The sequence below is a fragment of the Danio rerio genome, chromosome 4 (assembly GCF_052040795.2).
Source record: "Danio rerio strain M-AB ecotype USA chromosome 4, GRCz13ab, whole genome shotgun sequence".
Classification (NCBI taxonomy): Eukaryota; Metazoa; Chordata; class Actinopteri; order Cypriniformes; family Danionidae; genus Danio; species Danio rerio.
Genome location: NC_141024.2, coordinates 73,307,591 through 73,332,500, shown reverse-complemented (window position 1 = coordinate 73,332,500; position 24,910 = coordinate 73,307,591). Strand labels below are relative to the sequence as shown.

At 40.9% G+C, this 24,910-nt stretch overlaps 1 protein-coding gene and 1 long non-coding RNA gene across 3 annotated transcripts in view; one reads left to right on the top strand and one right to left on the bottom strand.

The window, feature by feature from the left end:
• Positions 1-10,446, top strand: part of iapp (islet amyloid polypeptide) — a 16,871-nt gene extending 6,425 nt beyond the window's left edge. Inside the window, exons 4-5 of the mRNA XM_087250639.2 lie at positions 4,338-4,463; positions 9,825-10,446. Of these exons, the coding sequence (XP_087106765.2) occupies positions 4,338-4,463; positions 9,825-9,993 (295 nt within the window). The 3' untranslated portion in view covers positions 9,994-10,446. The remainder of the gene's footprint in view (positions 1-4,337; positions 4,464-9,824) is intronic.
• On the bottom strand, positions 4,342-15,396 carry LOC147845300 (uncharacterized). 2 transcript variants are annotated; one of them, XR_015943074.1, is made up of 4 exons: positions 15,233-15,396; positions 14,105-14,134; positions 13,910-13,964; positions 4,342-4,472 (listed from the first exon to the last, which is right to left on the bottom strand). It is a non-coding gene; the product is annotated as an uncharacterized LOC147845300 (long non-coding RNA). The 2 variants fall into 2 exon arrangements; XR_015484436.2 differs by lacking the exon at positions 15,233-15,396 and having other exon boundaries at positions 14,105-14,157.
• Between the last annotated feature and the right edge of the window lie 9,514 nt (positions 15,397-24,910).

The window sequence follows — 24,910 nt, the reverse complement described above, 5'->3', positions numbered from 1 at the left end:
TTATTATTGTTAATATTAATAATATTATTTATTATTAATATTATATTATCATTATTAATATTATTATTATTTATTATTAATATTATTATCATTAATAATAATATTATTATTAATATTATTATTATTGTTGTTATCATTATTATTATCATTATTAATATTATTATTTTTATTATCATTATTAATATTATTATTATTATTATCATTATTATTATTTTTATCATTATTAATATTATTGTTATTATTTTTTATTTTTTTATTATCATTATTATTGTTCTTATTATATTTATTATTGTTATAATTATTATTATTATCATCATCATCATTATTATTATCATCATTCATTTTCTTGTCGGCTTAGTCCCTTTATTAATCCAAATAAATTTTATGCATAATATTAAAAAAGACTGCATTTGCATTTATGGAAATATGCTTAAAAAAATCAAATAATCATTATTTATGTTAATTATTTATCATGAAGCCTTTCCTAAAGTACACTCAAAAGCTTTACTTTTCCACTTGTTCAAACTACTGATTTTAACTGAGCTGAAACGACACAATTCTTGAGATGTCATTGGGACAACTTAATTTTTTTGTGTTCAATCCACTTAAATTAACAGTGTTAACCCTGCATTTTTTGCAGTGTATGCTATTAATGACAGGTTTCTACATTACCCGTTCATATTTCATATCAAGGGTTACACTCGAAAAATGATTATTGCTGCTTGTTCAAACTACATGTTAAATCAACACAATTTTTTAGGGCTTGTTTGCGTCATTGTTTTACGTTCAAGCCACTTACATTTGTAAAAACGATTATGTTAACCTAATGGATTTGTGTTGGTACAACAAGAATGAATTCAGTTAACTTATTAGTATTTACAATTTTAAGTGGATTGAACATAAAACCATTAGGTTAACCTAATGGATTTTTGCAACCCGAGCTCATTCTGAAAACGTAGCGCCGCGGACGTTTCTGGAGACCGTGATTTACATGGCCGGAGGTACGTATGGCCGCATTTGTTTTTTCAAGCAAACGCTACGGGGCGGTGTGACGTCACTCCTCTTCTTCGCGCTCACTCACCTCCATGTGGAGGGCTTTCCCGCTTGAACCAGCTCGCAGTGTTACGTCGGCGGAGCTGAGGACCGGAGGAGGAGGAGGAGGAGCCAGACGCGGCGACGACTGGGTTCGAGTCTGGGGAAGAGCGGTTCCAGAATAAGAAAAACAGAATCTAAAAAATTTTTAAAAACGGGGCGAGAATGCGGCAAAATCCGAAAACGCGGTCAAAACACGTACGGCTTTTGGAAATTGTTGCTTGGATTTAGGGAAGGAGGAGGAGGAGGGTGGCTGGGTCGGCCGATCGGCCGGCCGCCCGGTCGATCGTTCATTCAGTCGGACAGACAGTCGCTCAACAGCGGCCTCCGGCGGCTTTTCGCACGAGAACAACTCAGGCGCGCACTCCCGAGAAGTGTCCGAGACATGAAAAAGTGCGGCACAGCAGCCACTCGCGGGTTTGCGAAAACAAAAACTGCACAAATACGTACCTCCCGGGACAAATTTCGCAACCTCCAGAAACGTCCGCGGGGCTACGTTTCCACTATGAGCCTGGGTTGGCTTAGTGTTGGGACAACATTAAGGAATTGAGTTAACGTGTTAGTATTTACAATTTTAAGTAAATTGAACATAAAACAATTAAGTTGTCCCTAAAAACTCAAGACTTGTGTTTCAGCTCATTTTAAATAAGTAGTTTGAACAAACATCATTTTTTGGAGTGTTTATAAACAAATAACATATTTGAAACTCCAATGCCTTTTAATATCGTTATTAATATTTCGTTTTATCCCTCATCTTACTGGACTGTTGTTTACTGTACAATTACTCGAAAATGTCAAATCAGTGATCAAATAAATGCTACGATACGTTTGTCTAACAGATTGCAGTTTTAACAGTTTTATCTAATGATAGTGGTTCTCAAACTGTGTAAACGAAAGTGTTATCGAACACATCAAATGATCAAAATCCATTTTTTCGGATTTGATATGTTCGATAACACTGATGTGATCAGCATCGGCTGTTCTCTAAAGCCTACGATCAACGCGCTGAATGTTTACTTTAGTGCACCGCGTCACCAGCTGCTAAAAATCAATCCACATGACGCAGAACTAGAGAAAGAAGTATGTAGATACGCGCAAGAGCAGTGGTCCCCGACCCTCTGGCCACAGACCGGCACCGGTCTATAGATCAATTAGTACCGGGCCGCACAAAAAAATGCATTATTTCCGTTTTATTTATTATCTAAGTCTGAATGATCCTTTATTTTGAAAAATCTTTTATTTTGAAAAATGACCATATTCTCTTGTTACATCTTGAGTATCAAAATTGAACCCACAGGCTAGCAAAATGAGTAGGAACTGCAGCACGACGCGCTTGCGTATTCCAGGCGTACGCAGTTGAAAACCTCTTTACTTTTCAGAATGCCGCTCTGCGAGTCACGCGGTCAAGTTGTCAAATTGTATAAATATGAATGTGCCTCGTTTTCGAACTGTGCCGTGCTGTAGCTGCTTAATTTGGCCAACTATGCTACTTTATTTCAATACTGGTTATGTTGGTCGTACTTGGAGAGACAAGGTGGTACTTGGGGAAAAATGTTTGAGAACCACTGGTCTAATGGAAAGACAACAATCGGAAACACTGTCGTCATTAAGTTAAATCATCATATTAAGAGTTTGGTTGCAAAAACCTCTATGTGCCGTCTGAAATTTTCTTCGAAAATGAGCATTTTAATCAGGCTCCTGTGTGTAAGTTCGGTAATTTCACTTTTATGGCAAGGGTTAAGTCCTTTTTCTGGTCTTTAAACTAAAATATCTCAACATAAACAAACAGGGCTGAGAAAAATGTTCATTTTCAATGGAAATTTCAGACGGAAATTGCATCTGAACTCTTCATATCTCAATTGAAATAAGTTCGAATGTCATTTTTTGTAAAAACCTGGTGTTGTAAGTCAGTTTAATGTTCAGTCATTTGAGTTGAAATGACTTGTTTGGTTAACTTGATTCAACTCAAAAAGTATAGTTCACTCAAATGGTTTTGTTAAACACAAGGCAAGATATTCTGAAGAATGTTGTGGGGAAAAAGGAATCATTGACATCCATTGTCGGAATAAAAAATACTATGGAAGTCAATGGCTGTTTTTTTTCTCCACAGCATTCTTCAGATTATCTTCATTTGTGTTCAAAAACACTCAAACAGGTTTGAAACCACTTGAGTAAATGATAATAGAAATTATTTTGGGGGGGAACTGCCCCTTTAAACCTTTTACGGCACATTTTTATTAATTTTTTTGGTCTATCTTTTCTGTAATTATTTGTAAAAAGTCTCAAATTGACATGATTTAAGTGTATAAAGTTTTTATTCCACTGAATTTGCTTCTTAAATGTAGTTATTTTTATTTCAAGCGATGCATCTCATGAGACCCTTAAAATGTCCGTCGTGTAAAATAACAAATTTCAGACAAATTAAACACAATATTTCACGTAAAATCAGTTAGTTGAGATTATATTAAATGGACACTTTATATATAATTATTTACTTTTTTTGAATAATAACATCATTTATATTACATATATTTCTACAAATCAAAAAAAAAGCATTTTTGGGTGAAATATTCCTTTTTAAAGCAGCTTTAATTAATTTATTAATTTATAATTGTTTTAAAAGCAATTAATTCACAAATTCTAAAAAGCCTAAAATATACTTGATAGTGGTTGAAGTTTATAGTGTATAAAGGGTTTATTTATATATATATATATATATATATATATATATATATATATATATATATATATATATATATATATATATTAGTATTATTATTATTATTAATTAAAAAATATTAAATTGTCGTTTTTTTCTCTTTAAATCTATTAAGGCATCTTTTATTGTATTTTTAATTTTCATTAGCAATTAATTGTTCTGTGTTTTCTCTAAATATTTATAAAAAGTCTCATTTATTCATCATCGTTGCCCACTCATTTCTGATAGTTATCATTTCTGAGTGAACTATTCCTTTAGATTTTTAAGGCTTTTTCTTTATTTATTTATTCATGTATTTTACAGATAATCGGTTGTTTTTAGTTTTTGATCTGCGTGTAACTGACAGGTTCATCTGAGGTAAGCCATTATAACTGGTCCGTCTTTGCGATGTGGCAGATGTGTGGTTGTGTGAGAGTGATATAACCAGCGGGCACAAATGATCCACTTCGCCACACATCTCCACTCCAGAAGATTGTCACGAGTGGCAGATCTGCGTATGATAGTGACCTCTTCTTCTTGTCGTCAGGTACTCGCTTCCCTCAATCGAGCGGCCAGATGCCCTTGGAGAGGCTGACGGATGGCTGCTCACGGATCTCTCTGAAAATCCCTTCCTGAGTCTCACAAGGCCACGGCCTCCACGGGGACTCAACAGGTACTTGTGCTGCAAAAGTGTTGTCAATTATGATTCATTGTTCGAGATGTTTGACATTTTTTGTAGTGTAGGTAGCACCATCAAAGGTGTCGATTGTAATTGGGGTTTTGATGGGGAAATTAACTATTTAAACGAACAATTTAGAAGTTTTTGGTAACTTTACTCAAAGGGGGTGATTACAACTTTATAATCATGACGATATTGTCATCTTATGGCCTCACGATGGACATCATGTTTATGACAGGTTTATGACAAGGTGTGTTTTCAAGTTTTTTACAATATAAAAACAACATTACAACGTCAAACTTATTTTACAACATTCTTCAGAATAGCTTGCTTTGTGTTCAACAAAAGAAAGGCATTCATAAATCATTTGTTTTTCAGAGAACTATCCTTATTAAGTTAAACCAAGTTAACCTTACAAGTCCCGTCAACTTAAATTACTGAACATTAAACGAGCGTACAACCTCAGGTTTTGCTAAAGTTTACTTATTATCCAATCATTCATTCATTTTCCTTCAGCTTAGTTCCTTTATTCCATACCCGCCAACATTCGTCTCTGAAAATCCGAGAGACTGGGGGGTGGGGTGTTCGGGGGTGAGGTGTCTGAATAACACTGTTGAGAACAGGGTTTGTAACTACTATAGTGCGGGTTTCTGGCAGCTGCTACGATCGGATGCTATATTAAAGTTGGCGACCTGGGGGTGTCATAGACTGTACCAAAAAGCTAGGGGGAGTATTAAATTACAGTATTTTTTCGGGAGAAATAACAAAACGGGAGGGTGATGGGTCTGAAATACGGGAGACTCCCGAGAAAAACTGGAGTGTTGGCAGGTTTGCTTCATTAATCCGGGGTTGCCACAGCGGAATGAACCGCCAGCTTATCCAGCAAATGTTTTACACAGCGGATGCCCTTCCAGCAGCAACCCAGTACTGGGAAACACCCATACACACACACACTACGAACAGTTTAGTTCATCAATTCACCTATAGCGCATGTGTTTGGAAACCGGAGCCAGCTGGGACTCGAACCAACAACCTTCTTTCTGTGAGGCGATGGTGCTAACCACTAAGCCACCGTGTCGCCTATTTTACTTATTATAATAAGTTAAATTAAATAAGGATTGTCTTAATCATGACAAACTGACTTTATCAGGACACCATACCTTGTCATAAACCTGTCATAAACATAATTGGCATGAAGTTGTTATAATTATGTCATACGAAGATGACATTGTTTGAGATGTATTGTCATGTCGAATACGCATCAGTGTCATTGACATAAACTGACTAGATGAACCTTTAGCTATACTGTCCAAATCCAATGCTTCCGAGGGATCGTCTCAGTTACTAAATACATATATACACACGACATATGTAGCTTAAACATATAAACAAAAAACGACAATATTAACATTTTTACAAAGCCAAAGTCATGAATATTTAGGTTAAAGATGTCTTAAGATGGGTCCCCATGTGGTTTTGTAAAGTTTCAGGGCGCAATATGTCGAATGACATAAAGCAGCTCGTTCAACCATCTCTTACAACACGGAGCCTTTGGAGATTTCATTATAAGTACGATTATCGTTTAAGCTGTTCTCATGCCAACCATAAGAGCTTGCATTTGGGTTAACAGAAAGGTGTCCCTTATATTAGAATATCCAAAAATAGCAACCCAAGCTCATTCTGGAAACGTAGCCCCGCGAACGTTTCTGGAGACCGCGATTTACGTGGCCGGAGGTACGTAAGGCCGCGTTTAGTTTTTTTTTCGAGCGAACGCTGCGGGGCGGTGTGGCGCCGCTCCGCCCCTCCTCTTTGCGCTCGCCAGCCGACGGCTCGCCTCCGAGTGGAGGGCTTTCCCGATGCAACCAGTTTGATCGCTTAGCTCACAGCGTTGCGTCGGCGGAGCGGAGGCCCCGGAGGAGGAGCCGGCTGTGGTGGACGACGACCGGGATCGAGTCCGGGAGAACAGCGGTTCCGGAAATCAGGTAAGACGAAAAACGGAATCCGAAAAATAAGGGCATAACGCGGCGGGATCCGAAAACGCGGTCGAAATCGAAGACGAAGGCTTTTGCTTTTTTTTTTTCTTCTGGACGGCTTTTGCGAACCGTCGCTCGGGTTTAGGGAAGGAGGAGGAGGAGGAAGAGGAGGGCGGCCGAGTCGGCCGATCCGGCGGCTTTTCGCGCGAGAACGGCGCAGGCGCGAACGGTGCGCGCTCCCGAGAGGCACCCGAGACGCGAAAAAGCACGCACAGCGGCCTCTCACGGATCCGCGAAAACAAAAACCGCTCGAATACGTACCTCCCAGGACGTAAATCGCAGTCTGCAAAAACGTCTGCGGGGCTACGTTTCCACAATGAGCCCGGGTTGAAAAATAGGCAAATAGTTGTCAGGTTGGATATTGGCTGTCAATTTGCTCTCTGACAGAATTTTTAAAAATTTAATTTGACATGATAATCTCCAGCTCATATACGTGTGTGTCCTTTGTCTTCTCAATACACATCAGGATTTCTGATTGGAAGCATACAACATATTGAATGATTATGAATCGCGATCAGAGTGCCTCCGATATTCTTCAGAGCCGATTAAGTCACACTTCTTACAAGGCAATCTGGAATACTCGATTCTGATTGGTCAGTCGCGACATTCCCTCAGTAAAGCTTTTAAATTTTGTCTTCATGTACTTCTTTGTTGCAAATCAAAGTTGGTCATGTTGTGATTCACCTGTTAGTTGCCTGGTTTGTATCAAGGCTTTTAATCAGGATGCACTTGTCTGAAAACCAAAACAGAAAATGATTTGTAATAAGTGTTTTATAGGTGGGCATAGTTTATTTTTTTTAAATCTAGATTAATCTCACTGTACTTTTGGAATTAATCTAGATTCATCTAGATTAAAATGGCTCATTTGAACTCCTAAAGGCATTCAGAATATGTGTGCTACCCAAATAATGACTAAAAGTAAGTCTTTGAGAACGGGTTTGTCAAGCCAGGTGGCGCATTAGATCAGGGGCTTATCTCCTGTTTCCAAAATGCATCACAAACTGCTTGAGAAACTGTTCTACTGTGATAATTGGTGATGAAAATAAATGACGTTCAATAAGATGTGCTTGTGTTTACTAACTGTTCATTCAGTTAAAACATGAATTTTGCACGATTTTTTGTTGCTCTCTTACATGAAAGTACTTCATGTAAACACCATAACTATATTATTGTCTATTAAGGCAGATAACTAGATTACAGATGTCCATGTAAACGTAGTCGGTTGTCTCTTTGAAGTAAGTGTAAGATCCAGAAGGGCATCTTGCTGATTTTATTCAGAAGGGCACTTTTTTTTCCGGGTATACATCCGCGCTAAAATATCAAGGTGAAGGTCATCATAGCTTGCGTAGAATAGACCTAGCTCCCAATCCAACTTTGAGAATTTATTAACTGCGATATTATTTTATCACCTGATAAGAGTCTCGCGTTAACGCTATTAAATAACTAGATTAATTTTAGAAAAAAACATAAGCCAATATATTAGGGACTTCTTTTGACAGAGTCGAGAGGCGTCATTTTACCAGCATTGCTGTGAGAGCACGGCGACTAGTATAGTTGCTATATTGCAAGAAGCATGCACGGCATGCCCTATTAGCTCATTATTTAAGTGTACTTTGTTTCTCTGGTGAGCATGTGTGGGTTATTTATAGATCAGTTTACGGGTTCATGAACTGAATGGAAGTGGAATATTCAACGTTGGCTCTTTCTAAAGACGTAGCCCTGTATATACATTTCTGGAGATCCCGAATTATGCAGCCAGAAGTTCTTTAAAACGAACACTATGGGGCGGTATGACGCCGTTCCTTATCACGTTTACTAGCTGACCGCTTATTTCCGTATGTACGGCCTTCCCGCAGGGCACTATTGCTTTTAAACACAGTTTGTCTAGTGGCTCGCCATATTTATTTGCGGACTTGAGATGCAGAAAGGAGTTGACCGTGACGATGGGGTTCGAGTCCAGTGAGGAACGGTTCCAGAAAGTGGAGAAAACAAAAAAAAAAAAGCCAAAAGTAAAATAAGCAAGTAAATAACAGGGTGAGAATGTGGTAAAATCTGAATTTGTGGTCAAAATCAGGCGAGGGCTGTTCTTTTTCTGGATTGCTTTTTAAAATTGTCGGACGGGTTTAGGGAGGTGGGTGGTCGCTGGTCAATCGGTGCTTTTTAAAACACTATCGGTTGGGTTTAGGGAAGGTGGAAGGTGGGTCAATCGATTAGTCAGAGCGGCCTCTGGTGGATTCATGTGAAAACAGCATTCGCGAGAGAAATTTGAGATCTAAAAGAGCATACACAGCAGCCTCCGACCGATTGTCAAGAAAAAAAAAAAAAAAAACGTACATCCTGGAACGTATTTGGCGCTCTCCAGAAATATATACAGGGGTACATTTTCAGAACGAGACTGTTGGGAATGTTGAGCTATTTTGACCAGGGTGCACAATATTCACTGCTCTTGCATTTTTGGTCAACGCATTAACAAACCGGCTTGCATGTGCAGTTAAATGAATGGGTTTCATAGCGCAGTGCTTTCCATGTCCGGTGTGAAAGCCACATCATGCAGTTACTTTGTATTGGAAGAAAGTAAAACTAGTAAACTGAACGCTGTGCCTTTCTTTCATCACATATTTTCTCTTTCGGCCCAAAACCAAACAGGCCATTTCAGCCGACAGATTTTAGTGAATGAAAATGTGTTGCATTCCCACTTTGAAATCACTCAAAATGTATTTAAACATACATTTGACTGCAGTTTCAAGGTAAAATGAACACTATGAGGTAGTATAATGCCAACAACTTTTGTTGCTTCTCACACTAATGATATTTACAAGGACATATCAACGAATAAAGATGATTTTCGTTCAGTTCTTTTCGCTAACAGTGTCTGATTCCTGTTGCGCTCAGTGTGCTCGGTAGCTTACCTTGTACAGTGATGTACTTGAGTCTGGTGAAGCAGAGTTCCACAGAAGAGATAAAAGCAATGCAAAATAAAGGTAAATTTACATAGTCGCAGTGCACCTTTGCTTTTAAAGGTTTTAGCTCAGTGGTTCACTTGATGATCTGTACCACTTTAACATAGAAGACGTGTAAAAGAAGGATGTGTATCTGAAACAAAAACAAAACATACGCTATTGACAAAACGTCTGGATCTGTCCTCTGAAATGTAAACAAAGCATACCCAGAGTAGCGTATTTAAAAATCTGTGTTCTTTAGACAGAACTCTGATGAAGCTTTTCCAGTGTGTTAGTCTAATTAGACGCATTACCGAAAATGTGATGTAAATAAATGTGACTTGACCGGATCATGACTAACGCTCTTCTGAACTACCCCACAGTCATCACGTGGAAAAGAGGAAGTGCAACACAGCCACCTGCGTGACTCAGAGATTAGCAGACTTTCTCATCAGGTCCAGCAACACCATCGGCACAGTCTACGCACCGACCAACGTAGGATCCAACACTTACGGAAAGAGGGACCTGCTGCAGTCGCCTGTTTATCTGTAGTTCACAGAGCGAAACGCAGAAGAATAAACAGAACATGTATGATACTTCTAAAAATCTGTTGCGTTTTCAGTGTTATTTGTATCATTTCCCCCCTGTGTAAATGGAAACCAGTGCCTTTTGGTGTAAACGGTTGTTTGCAGCATTTTCATTTAGCGGTACTGTAAACCCTGCATGAAAATAAGGCTCACGTAGTGTGTCGCAGCACATTATCATCATGGCATATGAATAAAAATGTATTATACAAAGTACATAGAATACTGCAGAACACACATCTTGTTTTGTTTTGGGTTTTTTTTTACAATAAAAGAAAAGAGATTTTGAAAAACAGTCCTCTGCTTAATGTCTCGAAATTTCAAAGCAATACGGCACTAAATGAATCTATATGCATGTTTATCATTCAGTAGAATGACAATTAGCTCTTGGAATAATTTGATGGACGCTAATAAATTAGTGTTTTATAAAAAATAACAAAAAAAAATTATTAAAATGAAAAATTTTAATGAAATAATCACAAAATTGATTAAACACAAGTCATAACTGATCATACTAGTGAAATAAATAATCATAACAGAATAATTTCTGAAACACATAAGAGTTATTCACTGAAGACGACACTAAATTACAAGAATATGATACATATATTAATGTACTTTATTAGGTACACCCCCCTTTTGCCTTTAGAAATGCCTTAGATTCAACAAGCCACTGGAAATGTTCCTCAGAGATTTTGCTCCATGTTGACATGATGGCGTCACGCAGTTGCAGCAGATTTGTCGGCTGCACATCCATCATGCGGCTCCTCCACCACATCCCAAAGGTGCTCTATTGGATTGAGATCTGGTGACTGTGGAGGCCACCGATTAGAAAGTTGGGCAGGTGTACCTAATAAAGTGGCCGGTAAGTGTATATTCACGTCGAATGCATTAATGCAGATTTAAATAACCTCTCGCAACACCTCTATTTCATAATGTTCCCAATGTAATAAACGAACTGATAAACACACACACATGCTCGCACAAGTTAATGCACACAGTCATCATGTGCTTGTATATATAGGCTGATTACTGAAAGCTATTATAGCCCAAAAAAATTCTATTTTTTGTACCGTACTAGCTCATTATCGACCTCTGACCCATCTAATGATTGCCTGCTTCTCAATACAAGCTAAAAACATGTATTATGCCGGTTTTGAAATGCAAATAATCAGAGTTGACCCTGCCTCAGCAATGCTGTGTGAGATTATACAGTCGAAGTCAGAATTATTCGCCCCCCATTTATTTTTTTCCCAAATTTGTTTAACAGAGAGCAGATTTCAACACATTTCTAATCATAATAGTTTTAATGTCTCATTTCTAATAACTGACTTATTTTCTCTTTGTCATGATGACAGTAAATAATATTAGACTAGATATTCTTCAAGACACTTCTATACAGCTTAAAGTGACATTTAAAGGCTTCACTAGGTTAACTAGGCAGGTTAGGGTAATTAGGCAAGTTATTGTATAATGATGGTTTGTTCTGTAGACTATTGAAAACAAATATAGCTTAAAGGGGCTAATAATATTGACCTTAAAATGTTGTTTAAAAAATTAAAAACTGCTTTTATTCTAGCCGAAATAAAACAAATAAGACTTTCTCCACAAGAAAAAATATTATCAGACACACTGTGAAAATTTCCTGAATCTGTTCAACATCATTTGGGCAATATAAAAAAATATTTAAAATTCAAAGGGGGCGAATAATTCTGACTTCAACTGTACAGGAGGACTCTAAAGTGATATCCGATAGTGGGTGTCAGATTGTACTAGAAGCACTGCATTAAATTACAATTCCCCCCGGTCATGTCTTGAGCATTTACTTTACCCCAGTATATTCAATGGAGCTTCTGCGCTAGCCTGCCGATTCTGACAGGCGCGTGCGAGTAGACGAATTTTTGTCTCGTTTTACGCTTGACCAACTAAATGAATGCCAAAGTTTATTTAACCGAATGTATTTTAATGACATTACAACATCGATGCTGTGACAGAACTGTATAAAATGGAAAAAAACAGGTCACCGGAAGTTTATCCAAAGCAATCTCGCGGCAATTCGTAACTTTTTGATTTAGTGGCTAATTCGTCTGAATTCGTACGATTTAATTCGTACAATTTAGTACGATTTGACGGTTGGGGTTAGGGGCAGTGGCATAGCGGACGGGCCCACAGAAGACGCACCGCGGGGAGGGGTGATTAGGGGGCCCCGCGTCATCGCGAATTTCAATAATTTTTTGTCTTTCCATCCGGAGCTCCTTCACGGGACTCCACACCTGTAAACAATCGCTACATTGGGTTCGCGCCATTCGCGCAGCTCTCGGTCCCGCCCAGACTTGTCAGCGCTACCAAGCCGACCAATCACAGAGCTTGCGCTACGCGGTTGCTGCGACGTGTGGTTACATTTTTTGAGAGGTGCACATCAGCGACCGCGACGGCCACGGCGAAGGGTTATGCGTCAGCGCCGTAGCATACGCCGGTGTTTGACGCAGAAGTATAAATCAGCCTTTAGTTTGTGATCACTCCTCAGTTTGTGAAGGCTTCCCCGCGTTGTCGTTCAACCCCGCCTCCCTTCCCCGCTCCTCAATTTGTGACACCTCCGCCCATCATCAGGGGCCCCGTCAGTGATCCCTGCAGGGGGCCTCCGCATTTTGCGCTACGCCACTGGTTAGGGGTGGGGTTAGGTGCCACGCCTCCTTTTTAAAATCGTATATTTTCGTACGACTCAACTCGTACGAATTAGCCACTACACTAGCAAAACGTAAAATACTTAGGTTTCCTCGTGAGATCAGGCGTTTATCAATATGGGAAGTGTTACGGCCAGCTCGCTCCCGACCGTACCATAAAAAGGTATGTAATGAAAAAAACATTTATTAAAGGGAATAATAAAGTGTAAGAAACTGTCCAGGGATTTAAAACAAGTAAGAAATCAGATTAAATTCTCTCAACAAAATACAAAACAAAACACAATGTAGCAGTTTTACTCTGGTTGTGTGTGTTTTTCTAATAAGACGACAGCGACATTGGAGGTCTCAAGTTTGGTTTATTCTGCAAAAACACAGACAGCACAATAATATGCGGAAAACGTCTCTCTCTTTTTCCACTCAGGCTCGTTGGCAGAGCGAGAGAGCATGCAACTAATTCAGTCAGCGGCGAATTCAACACCAGTTGCATTAATAATAGCCAACAAATTGACAAAAACAATAGGTAAAAGAAAATAAATACAAATAAATAGACCACAAAAATTAGCAGTGAAGAATAAACATTATAGTATACATCAGATAACTTGTAAAAGGAATATAATGTGTCACTGGTCTCTATATTAGTGAGCAATAGAATGAAAATAGTGTCAAATATCAGAAATAATACACAACCCTGCTGAAAAATCCAACTTAAACCAGCCTACTCTGGTTGGCTGGTCAACCAGGCTGGTTTTAGAGGGGTTTTGGCCACTTCCAGGCTGGTTTCCAGCCATTTCCAGCCTGGTCTTAGCTGATTAGGCTGGGAGATGACCAGCTAAAACCAGCTTGACCAGCCTAGCCAGGCTGGGAGCCCAGCCAAAACCAGCTATATCCAGCTTAAACCAGGCTGGTCAAGCTGGTTTTGGCTGTTCATTTTCCAGCCTGACCAGCTACGACCAGGCTGGAAATGGCTGGAAACCAGCCTGGAAGTGGCCAAAACCCATCTAAAACCAGCCTGGTCGACCAGCTAAAACCAGCCAACCAGCCTAGGCTGGTTTAAGCTGGATTTTTTAGCAGGGATAAACTTTTAACACTATAAAATACATTTATATATGCAAAATTATATTGCTTTGCACACAGGCCTCATTTTAAACAACTTGTATAATTAGATTTCAAACATCACTTAACAAAACATAATAAACATACCTGCAAAAACACAGAGAGCACAATAATCTGCCGAAAACATCTCTCTTTTTCCACTCTGCCAATTAGAAAGGAAAGTCACTTTAAGCACTGAAAATCTGATTATTAACATTTATCTTCGATACATCATAGTTTTATCACGTTTATACATCCACTGTCACATAAATTAACTCGGTGAACTCGCTTGAAAATCCTTACCAGGCTCGTTAGCAGAGCGAGAGAGCACAACTAATTCTTCTTCTTCTTCTTCTGGTGTTTTATGGCGGTTTGGCAAACCAACAAAAATAGGTGCATTACCGCCACCTACTGATCTGGAGTGTGGATTGTACATAATTGGGGTAGAAAGAAAACACTTATATATACATTAAATGACTATATTAAATTATATAAAATAAAATAAAAAAACATTTAAAAAAAACTAAATTCTATGCATTATTCCTATATTTCCCAAATATTTAATTAATATCTCATGAATTTTTGATTGTCTAAGCCCGTTTCCTAGCAATACTTTCAAAGAAATTACCTTATCTTCCAGCTGTCCTAATTCTTGTATTAAATCAAACCTCTCTCTTTCATAAGCTGGGCATTCTAAAATTATATGATTGGCTGTTTCCAACTCTCCACAATTATCACACTTCCCTGATTCATGCTTTCCTATTTTATACAAGCTGTAATTTAATGACGTATGGCCTATCCTTAGTCTTGTTATGATGACATCTTTCCTTCGATATCCGTATCTTTTCCTCCCGTTTCCTACAAATTCCTGAATCTGATATAAATATCTTCCTTTGGTCTCCTTGTTCCACACCTGTTGCCATTTCTTATATATTTCGACTGCAATCATTCTTTTAAATTCTGTTTTACTTAATGCTAATTTAATTTCTATTTGCTCATTATTTAAAGCTTTTTTTGCTAGCATATCAGCTTCCTCATTCCCATCTACACCCACATGTGCCGGTACCCAGAGAAATGAAACCATTATTCTTAACTGCCTAATTGTGAATACATTTTGTAAAATTTCAAATACTAAATCTTGTCTAGCTTCAGATTTGGCACTTTGAAGGCTTTTAAGTGCAGCCATTAAGTCCGAACAAATTACTGCTTTTTCTGGTTGGACTTCTTCAATCCATTGAAGTGCTATAATAATAGCTAATAATTCAGAGGTAAACACTGACACGTGATCTGATAATCTCTTTGCAATTTTGATGTTAAATTGTGGAATATATACAGCAGCAGCAGTTCTTCCACACTTAGGTTCCTTCGACCCATCTGTAAAGATTTGTAATACAGAATAATAATTCTGTTGGATATATTCTTGAGCTAAACGCAACTAATTCAGTCAGCGGCGAATTCAACACTGAAGATGGCGCTGCCTGCCCACAGACCGCATGAGTTGCTGTGTGCGCCACTAATATGTGCTCTCCATAAACATTTGCCAACATGGTTCCGCATAAAAAAAACATCTCCATCAAAACTATATACAGTACATTATAATTAAGAAAAGAAAATATAAAACAAAAGTAATTAAAAAGTAAAGTTTTGCATTATTTGCATTTGTATATTTTATACTTATTAGCTCAGCTACATAAGACGGCAACACAAACGAGTTGGAGCAAAATGACCTCTCTGTGGAATAGCGGTCCGCCAGAGGAAGTGCCGTTCTTCACCAAAAATTCAAATATATACATCTCCACCCATAAATGAAACTAATTAATTGTGGCGTCACACTGCGAGGCCAGCGAAAGCTAAGAAAGAGAAGACAGGGTCGTAGCACTAGCTTAGCATATATACCCTATTGTCACCAGGATTCCCCTTTGCAAATCTTTAATATCATATTTATTTATCTGATCATTTGTATATGCTCTTATTCTAAGCAGAATGTAAAGCAGAAACCAAAGAATCTCTTTCCTGTGGTGTTCCCCAAGGTTTTGATCTGGGCCCATTGCTATCCCTGCTGAAAAATCCAGCTTAAATCAGCTAAATCCAGCTAAAACCAGCTTGACAAGCCTGGTTTAGGCTGGACATAGCTGGTTTTGGCTGGTCATCTCCCAGCCTAACCAGCTAAGACCAGGCTAAAAATGGCTGGAAACCAGCCTGGAAATGGCCAAAACCCCTCTAAAACCAGCCTGGTCGACCAGCTAAAACCAGTCAACCAGCCTAGGCTGGTTTAAGCTGTTTTTTTTAGTAGGGATTTGCTTTGTAATTGCTTCCACGTGGACAAATAATATGTACGTTCAAAGGTATTACCACTGTTATGCAGATATTCATTCATTTACTCTCGGCTTAGTCCCTTTATTCATTAGGGGTTGCCACTGAGGAATGAACTGCCAACTTATCTTGCATATGTTTACACAGTGGACAAAGTCCTTGGGAAACACCCATACACTCTAACATGCGCACTCATACACTACAGCCATCTTAGTTCATCAATTCCCCTGAAGCGCATGTGTTTGGACTGCGAGGAAGCACCACACCAAGAGGACATGCAAACTCCACATAGAAACGCCAACTGACCCACCCAGGACTCGAACCAGCAAGCTTCTTGCTTAGTTAGTACCACTAAGCCACCGTGCCTCCATTCCTTTGTATTATCTGATCGCTCTTTTACGTGCGTCGCCTATATTTCTTGTTACCCTGCTGAAAAAAACAGCTAAAACCAGCCTAAGCTGGTTGGCTTGTCTTAGCTGGTTTTAGCTGGAAGTAGCTGGTTTTAGCTGGTCTTCCAACCTGGCCAGGCTCGTCAAGCTGGTATGTCAGTCTGACCAGGCTGGTTTTAGCTGGTCTCTCAGCCTGGTCAAGCTGGTTTTAGCTGGTCTCCCATCCTGGTCAAGCTGGTCAAGCTGGTCTCTCAATCTGACTTGGCTGGTTTTAGCTGAACTACCAGCCTGGTCAGGCTGGTCAAGCTGGTTTCTCAATCTGACTAGGATGGTTTTAGCTGGTCTCCCAGTCTGGTCAAGCTGGTTTTAGCTGGTTTCCCCAACCTGGCCAGATCGGTCAAGCTGGTATCTCAGTCTGACTAGGCTGGTTTTAGCTGGTCTCTCAGCCTGGTCAAGCTGGTTTTCGCTGGTCTCCCAGCCTGGCCTGGCTGGTCAAGCTGGTTTTAGCTGGTCTCCCATCCTGGTCAAGCTGGTCTCTCAATCTGACCAGGCTGGTTTTAGCTGGTCTCTCAGCCTGGTCAAGCTGGTCTCTCAATCTGACCAGGCTGGTTTTAGCTGGTCTCTCAGCCTGGTCAAGCTGGTTTTTGCTGGTCTCCCAGCCTGGCCAGGCTGGTTTTAGCTGGTCTCTCAGCCTGGCCAGGCTAGTTTTAGCTGGTCTCCCAGCCTGGTCAAGTTAGTTTTAGCTGGTCTCCCAGCCTGACCAGCTAAAATCAGCTAAGACCACCCCACCTGAACAGCTAAGACCAGCCTGGCCAGCTAAAACCAGTTAAGACCAGCCAGCTAAGACCAGCCTGACAAGCTAAAATCAGCCTGATCAACTAAGACCGGCTAAAAAGTGTCCAAAACCCCTCTAAAACCAGCTAAGACCAGCTAAAACCAGCTTAGACCAACCTGATCAACCAAGACCTGCTAAAAAGTGGCTAAAACCCCTCTAAAACCAGCCTGACCAGCTAAAACTAGCTACAACCAGCTAAGACCAACCTAATCAACTAAGACCAGCTAAAAAGTGGCCAAAACCCCTCTAAAACCAGCCTGACCAGCTAAGACTAGCTAGACCAGCTAAAACCAGCTAAGACCAACCTGACCAACTAAGACCAGCTAAAAAGTGGCCAAAACCCCTCTAAAACCAGCCTGACCAGCTAAAACCAGCTTGACCAACTAAAACCAGCTAAGACCAGCTTGACCAGTTAAAACCAGCTAAGACCAACCTGACCAATTAAGACCAGCTAAAAAGTGGCCAAAACCCCTCTAAAACCAGCCTGACAAACCAGCCATGACCAGCCTGGGAAACAAGCTAAAACCAGCTAGGGTGACCAGCTAAAACCAGCCTGACCAGCTTAGGCTGGTTTAAGCTGTTTTTTTCAGTAGGGTATATATATATGCAAATATTTCTTCCGCTCTACAGGAAAGAAACAAGGCCTGAGAAATGTCTTTGGACCCCCGTTTCAATTGACATCTATATTGCCGCCTTCTGTCGCCATCATTTTTCTCGCGAACATATCCTGGTCATTTCCCGCGTCTCTCTGATGGTGAACGTCCACCGCCACGAGCGGGCAAACACGGCCGGTGGCTGCCCTAATAAAAAGCTGTCACCGAGCCAGAAATAGATGAGATGTATAACCGTGGACGGGCCAGGTGCAGTGCGCATGAAGCCATCAGACGGAAAAACACATGTCAGCGGCGTTTCGCATAACGACACATGCATTATCAGCGATGAGAGACGGGCAGCGAGGTTAATAAAAGTCTCCCGTTCCCCATTTACAAGACTGGCATCTGTAATGATCAACTAAATGTGCATTGGAAAGGCTCACTGGACATGTGAAATGACTATAAGTTAGACTGCAGTTTTCAGGTCAAATGAATGCTGAAGGGCTGTGCGACATCCTGTTTACAGAAGCATTATCAACGAATAACAGATTATTCTCCGGCGGTTTATGGCTCAACACCAAATAAACACCACAGAACGATTTAACAATGCTTACTGAGCATGTTTACCTCACATTTTCCCCCATACCTGTCAACATTGGTATGTGAAAATAAGGGATATGCCCACCACAATAAGGGATTCCTCCAACAGCCCAGTAATTTACCCAGGAAACTACTAAATATGTTTATTTGGAGCTGTTTCATTGTAAATGGTCAGTAATATGTGAATAAATATGTCAGTAATGTGAAAAGAAATAGTATACATTAGCAACAAATACATTCCCTGCTGAAAAATCCAGCTTAAACCAGCCTAGGCTGGTTGGCTGGTTTTAGCTGGTTGACCGTGGTGGAAAATAACGACAAATACCCAAACTCCTGTAATTGAGTAGTTTTTTTTCAGGAACTGATTCACTGATTGAGTAGTTTTAAAAATCTAGGCTGGTTGGCTGGATTTAGCTGGTTGACCAGGCTGGTTTTAGAGGGGTTTTGGCCATTTCCAGGCTGGTTTCCAGCCATTTCCAGCCTGTTCTTAGCTGGTCAGGCTGGATAATGACCCGCCAAATCCAGCTAAAACCAGCTTGACCAGCCTGGTTTTAGCTGGATATAGCTGGTTTTGGCTGGACTCCCAGTTTGGCTAGGCTGGTCAAGCTGGTTTTAGCTGGTCATCTCCCAGCCTGACTAGCTAAGGCCAGGCTGGAAATGGCTGGAAACCAGCCTGGAAGTGGCCAAAACCCCTCTAAAACCAGCCTGGTCGACCAGCTTAAACCAGCCTAGGCTGGATTTTTCAGCAGGGTTAGCAAACAGTTCAGCTCATAAAAATGAATAGCTGTTATATAATGAAATAGAATCAAGCTAAATCTCATTAGCCGTTTCTCCTCTGTATAACTTACACATTCTGATTAAAGAGCAACGGATGAATCTCTCATTTATTTAGATTTTTTTATTACATTAAATAAGAGTTGCCACTTTAAAAATGCACACATCTTACGTTATTTATTTATTATTATTATTTTTTATTAGAATATGCAAAAAGCAACCCAAGCTCATTCTGGAAACGTAGCCCCGCGGACGTTTCTGGAGACCGCGATTTACGTGGCCGGAGGTACGTAAGGCCGCGTTTAGTTTTTTTCGAGCGAACGCTGCGCGGCGGTGTGGCGCCGCTCAACCCCTCCTCTTCGCGCTCGCCGGCCGACGGCTCGCCTCCGAGTGGAGGGTTTTCCCGATGCAACCAGTTTGTCCGCTTAGCTCACAGCGTTGCGTCGGCGGAGCGGAGGCCCCGGAGGAGGAGCCAGCCGCGGGGACGACGACCGGGATCGAGTCCAGGGAACAGCGGTTCCGGAAATCAGGTAAGACGAAAAACAGAATCCGAAAAAAAGGGCGAGAACGCGGCGGGATTCGAAAACGCGGTCGAAATCGAAGACGAGGGCTTTTGCTTTTTTTTTTTTCTGGACGGCTTTTGCAAACCGTCGCTCGGGTTTAGGGAAGGAGGAGGAGGAGGAGGAAGAGGAGGGCAGCCGAGTCGGCCGATCCGGCGGCTTTTCGCGCGAGAACGGCGCGGATCCACGAAAACAAAAACCGCTCGAATACGTACCTCCCGAGACGTAAATCGCGGTCCGCAGAAACGTCCGCAGGGCTACGTTTCCACAATGAGCCCGGGTTGGCAAATCACAATAATAATACAAGAAAACATCATAAAAAAAAAAGAACAAAAACAAAGCAACAAAACAGAAACAATATAGTCAGGTACTGGTATGTGCGTGAGTGTGCGTGCATGTGTGTGTGTGTGTGTGCGTGTGTGTGTTAGCATGTAAAGGTAACTTGGTGGACAGGTCAGAGTACATACGTAAGGAACAATAACAGTCAATAAATGAAGCAAGCACCACAGATATAAATAAAACATATAGAAAGAAACCGGTCAGTAGTAAGGAGTAACAACAATGCTTATTAATGTATGATAGTAAAAATAAAAGTAAAAAGAAAGAAAGGACAACAGTAATAATAACTGACAATACTAATAAATCACAAGTGCTACACCAACTACTACTACAGAAAGTTACTTATATTACAACTACTACTGCTGCTACTACAGCCACAACCACGGCTACTACTACTACTACTGATACTACTACAACAATGACTACCATTACTGATACTACTATAGCGTTTGCTACAACTAAGGGTGCTTTCACACCTGCCTTATTTAGTTCGATTGAATCGCACTAGAGTTTGTTTACCCTTTTGGTGCGGTTCGTTTGGGCAGGTGTGAATGCAGCAATCGTACTCGAGTGCGCACCAAAAGCGGACCAAATAAGCGTACCGAGACCTGCTGGAAGAGGTGGTCTCGGTACGCTTTCAAACAAACCCTGGAGCGGTTCGTTTGTGGTGAGAATATGATCCGTACTAAAACAGGTCCAATCGCTAAAAGTACTGCGCGTTTTGGACTAATTCAGCTGCCGTAGGCCGATGCGCTGTGCAATATGGGATATGGAGGAAAATATTTGTTGACAGCGCTTTACCAACAGAGAGAGAGAGAGAGGGGAAAACATTACCTGATGGATCGTTGGTAATATTTCCGCAAGATGAGCATGTTGCAGTTTAGCTAAATTAATTCACGTCTCCTCCTGAAGTGACGAGCGTTGCATTAAACACTGTTTTCCAGCCGCGGCCGCGCTTCATTTTCGTAATCTATAGTTTGTCTAAAGCAGGGATACAATCAGCCAGCGCAGTCGTCCCTCCAGAGTAAAAGGTTTTGTTTACCTGCGGGAGTTCACTGGCATTTTCCCGCACGTGAATTCTGACCAATCAATAAGCAGTTTAGGAAATACGTTCAACAACATCTGGCCAATGAGAGATGTGGATTTTGTCAGATGACCGCATTTTGGTTCGTTTCAACTGGTTCGGACCAAAGCCAGCAGTGTGGTGTGAAAACGACCCAAAGACGGCAGAAGATGCAACAATGTATCATTTATTACCCTTGGTCCGGACCAAATGAAGCAAACTACAGATGTGAAAGCACCCTAATACAACAACGTCTATTGCTACTACTACTACCGCAATCACTTCTACTATATCTACATCAACAACATCTACTACTGATATTACTACACCAACAACAACTACTACTACAGCTACTGCAACAACCACACCTTTACTACATCTGCTACTACTATACCAACGCCATCTACTACTACATGAACTACTACTTCAATAATCTCCGTAACAATAACTCAATAACAATAATTCAATTACAATCTAACGTTATAATGAAAGCATTCATCAGTTTTCTGAACTTTTTATGCTCATTAAAGACGAAATTAGTTGTGTTTGAAAAAAAAAACACCAAAATCGACATCTTTATATGTTATTATTATTAATTATGTGTGTTTAAACACGCACCCAAAAGCCAGACTTTCACTCCGCTTCGGATCACGTGTACAGAATCCGTTTGGGAAACAGCATCTGTTTATCACTATGGAGCGCGTCAGCTGACAGTCACGCACCATTATATGACTGTTTTGAGGATTGTGTAGGATGGGCGACGGCACCTGTAATCAAAAGGTAAGGGAATCGCTCCGTATTTAATATCTGACCAGGCTGGTTTTAGCTGGTCTCCCAGCCTGACCAGCTAAAACCAGCTAAGACCAGCCAGCCTGACCAGCTAAAACCAGATAAGAACAGCCAGCTTGACTAGCTAAGACCAACCTGACAAGCTAAAACCAGCCTGACCAACTAAGATCAGCTAAAAAGTTGCCAAATTCCTCTAAAACCAGCCTGACCCGTTAAAGCCAGCTAAGACCAACCTGACCAACTAAGACCAGCTAAAAAGCAGCCAAAACCCCTCTAAAACCAGCCTGACCAGCTAAAACCAGCTAGGACTAGTTTGACAAGCTAAAACTAGTTAAGACCAACCTGACTAACTAAAAAGCAGCCAAAACTCCTCCAAAACCAGCCTGACTAGCTAAAACCAGCTTGACCAGCTGAAACCAGCTAAGACTAGTTTGACCAGCTAAAACCAACCAGACAAACTAAAACCAGCTAAAAAGTGGCCAAAACTCATCCAAAACCAGCCTGACCAGCTAAAACCAGCCTGACCAACTAAGATCAGCTAAAAAGCAGCCAAAACCCTTCTAAAACCAGCCTGACCAGCTAAAACCAGCTAAGACTAGTTTGACCAGCTAAAACTAGCTAAGACCAACCTAACTAAAAAGCAGCCAAAACTCCTCCAAAACCAGCCTGACTAGCTAAAACCAGCTTGACCAGCTGAAATCAGCAAAGACTAGTTTGACCAGCTAAAACCAACCAGACCAACTAAAACCAGCTAAAAAGTGGCCAAAACTCCTCCAAAACCAGCCTGACCAGCTAAAACCAGCCTGACCAACTAAGATCAGCTAAAAAGCAGCCAAAACTCCTCCAAAACCAGCCTGACTAGCTAAAACCAGCTTGACCAGCTGAAACCAGCTAAGACTAGTTTGACCAGTTAAAACCAACCAGACCAACTAAAACCAGCTAAAAAGTGGCCAAAACTCCTCCAAAACCAGCCTGACCAGCTAAAACCAGCCTGACCAACTAAGATCAGCTAAAAAGCAGCCAAAACCCCTCTAAAACCAGCCTGACCAGCTAAAAGCAGCTAAGACTAGTTTGACCAGCTAAAACTAGCTAAGACCAACCTGACTTACTAAAAAGCAGCCAAAACTCCTCCAAAACCAGCCTGACTAGCTAAAACCAGCTTGACCAGCTGAAACCAGCTAAGACTAGTTTGACCAGCTAAAACCAACCAGACCAACTAAAACCAGCTAAAAAGTGGCCAAAACTCCTCCAAAACCAGCCTGACCAGCTAAAACCAGCCTGACCAACTAAGATCAGCTAAAAAGCAGCCAAAACCCCTCTAAAACCAGCCTGACCAGCTAAAACCAGCTAAGACTAGTTTGACCAGCTAAAACTAGCTAAGACCAACCTGACTAACTAAAAAGCAGCCAAAACTCCTCCAAAACCAGCCTGACTAGCTAAAACCAGCTTGACCAGCTGAAACCAGCTAAGACTAGTTTGACCAGCTAAAACCAACCAGACAAACTAAAACCAGCTAAAAAGTGGCCAAAACTCCTCCAAAACCAGCCTGACCAGCTAAAACCAGCCTGACCAACTAAGATCAGCTAAAAAGCAGCCAAAACCCTTCTAAAACCAGCCTGACCAGCTAAAACCAGCTAAGACTAGTTTGACCAGCTAAAACTAGCTAAGACCAACCTGAATAACTAAAAAGCAGCCAAAACTCCTCCAAAACCAGCCTGACTAGCTAAAACCAGCTTGACCAGCTGAAACCAGCTAAGACTAGTTTGACCAGCTAAAACCAACCAGACCAACTAAAACCAGCTAAAAAGTGGCCAAAACTCCTCCGAAACCAGCCTGACCAGCTAAAACCAGCCTGACCAGCTAAGACTAGTTTGACCAGCTAAAACTAGCTAAGACCAACCTGACTAACTAAAAAGCAGCCAAAACCAGCCTGACCAGCTAAAACCAGCTTGACCTGCTGAAACCAGCTAAGACTAGTTGGACCAGCTAAAACCAACCAGACCAACTAAAACCAGCTAAAAAGTGGCCAAAACTCCTCCGAAACCAGCCTGACCAGCTAAAACCAGCCTGACCAGCTAAGACTTGTTTGACCAGCTAAAACTAGCTAAGACCAACCTGACTAACTAAAAAGCAGCCAAAACCAGCCTGACCAGCTAAAACCAGCTTGACCTGCTGAAACCAGCTAAGACTAGTTGGACCAGCTAAAACCAGCTAAGACCAACCCGACCAACTAAAACCAGCTAAAAGTGGCCAAAACTCATCTAAAACCAGCCTGACCAGCTAAAACCAGCTTGATCAACTAAAACCAGCTAAGACTAGTTTGACCAGCTAAAACCAGCTAAGACCAACCTGACCAATTAAGACCAGCTAAAAAGTGGCCAAAACCCCTCTAAAACCAGCCTGACAAATCAGCCATGACCAGCCTGGGAAACCAGCTAAAACCAGCTTGGGTGACCAGCAAAAACCAGCCTGACCAGCTTTGGCTGGTTTGAGCTGTTTATTTCAGTAGGGTTTTAGGATGAAACACAGGTTTAGTGTGTTCTAAGAGTCTACTTAGGAGCAGACATAACAGTAAAGCACTTCATATAATTTCCTCTCAAAAATAAACATCCTAATTATTCTGACGTTGTACCAAATGTGGTTTTACCTCGCTGTGACATCATTTCTATTCTGATCCAAGGGTATCAAGGGTGTTAATATGCCAGGCAATAGCAGGATTGGTCGTAGTCACGGTTGATGTATCTGTCGTAATGACGCTCTTGTCCATGAAATGAGGTCAGAGGCTACAGCTGCTGTTCAGTGCTGTTAATATGGCTGACAAACACAGCCATCAGATCCATTACATTCACAGTCT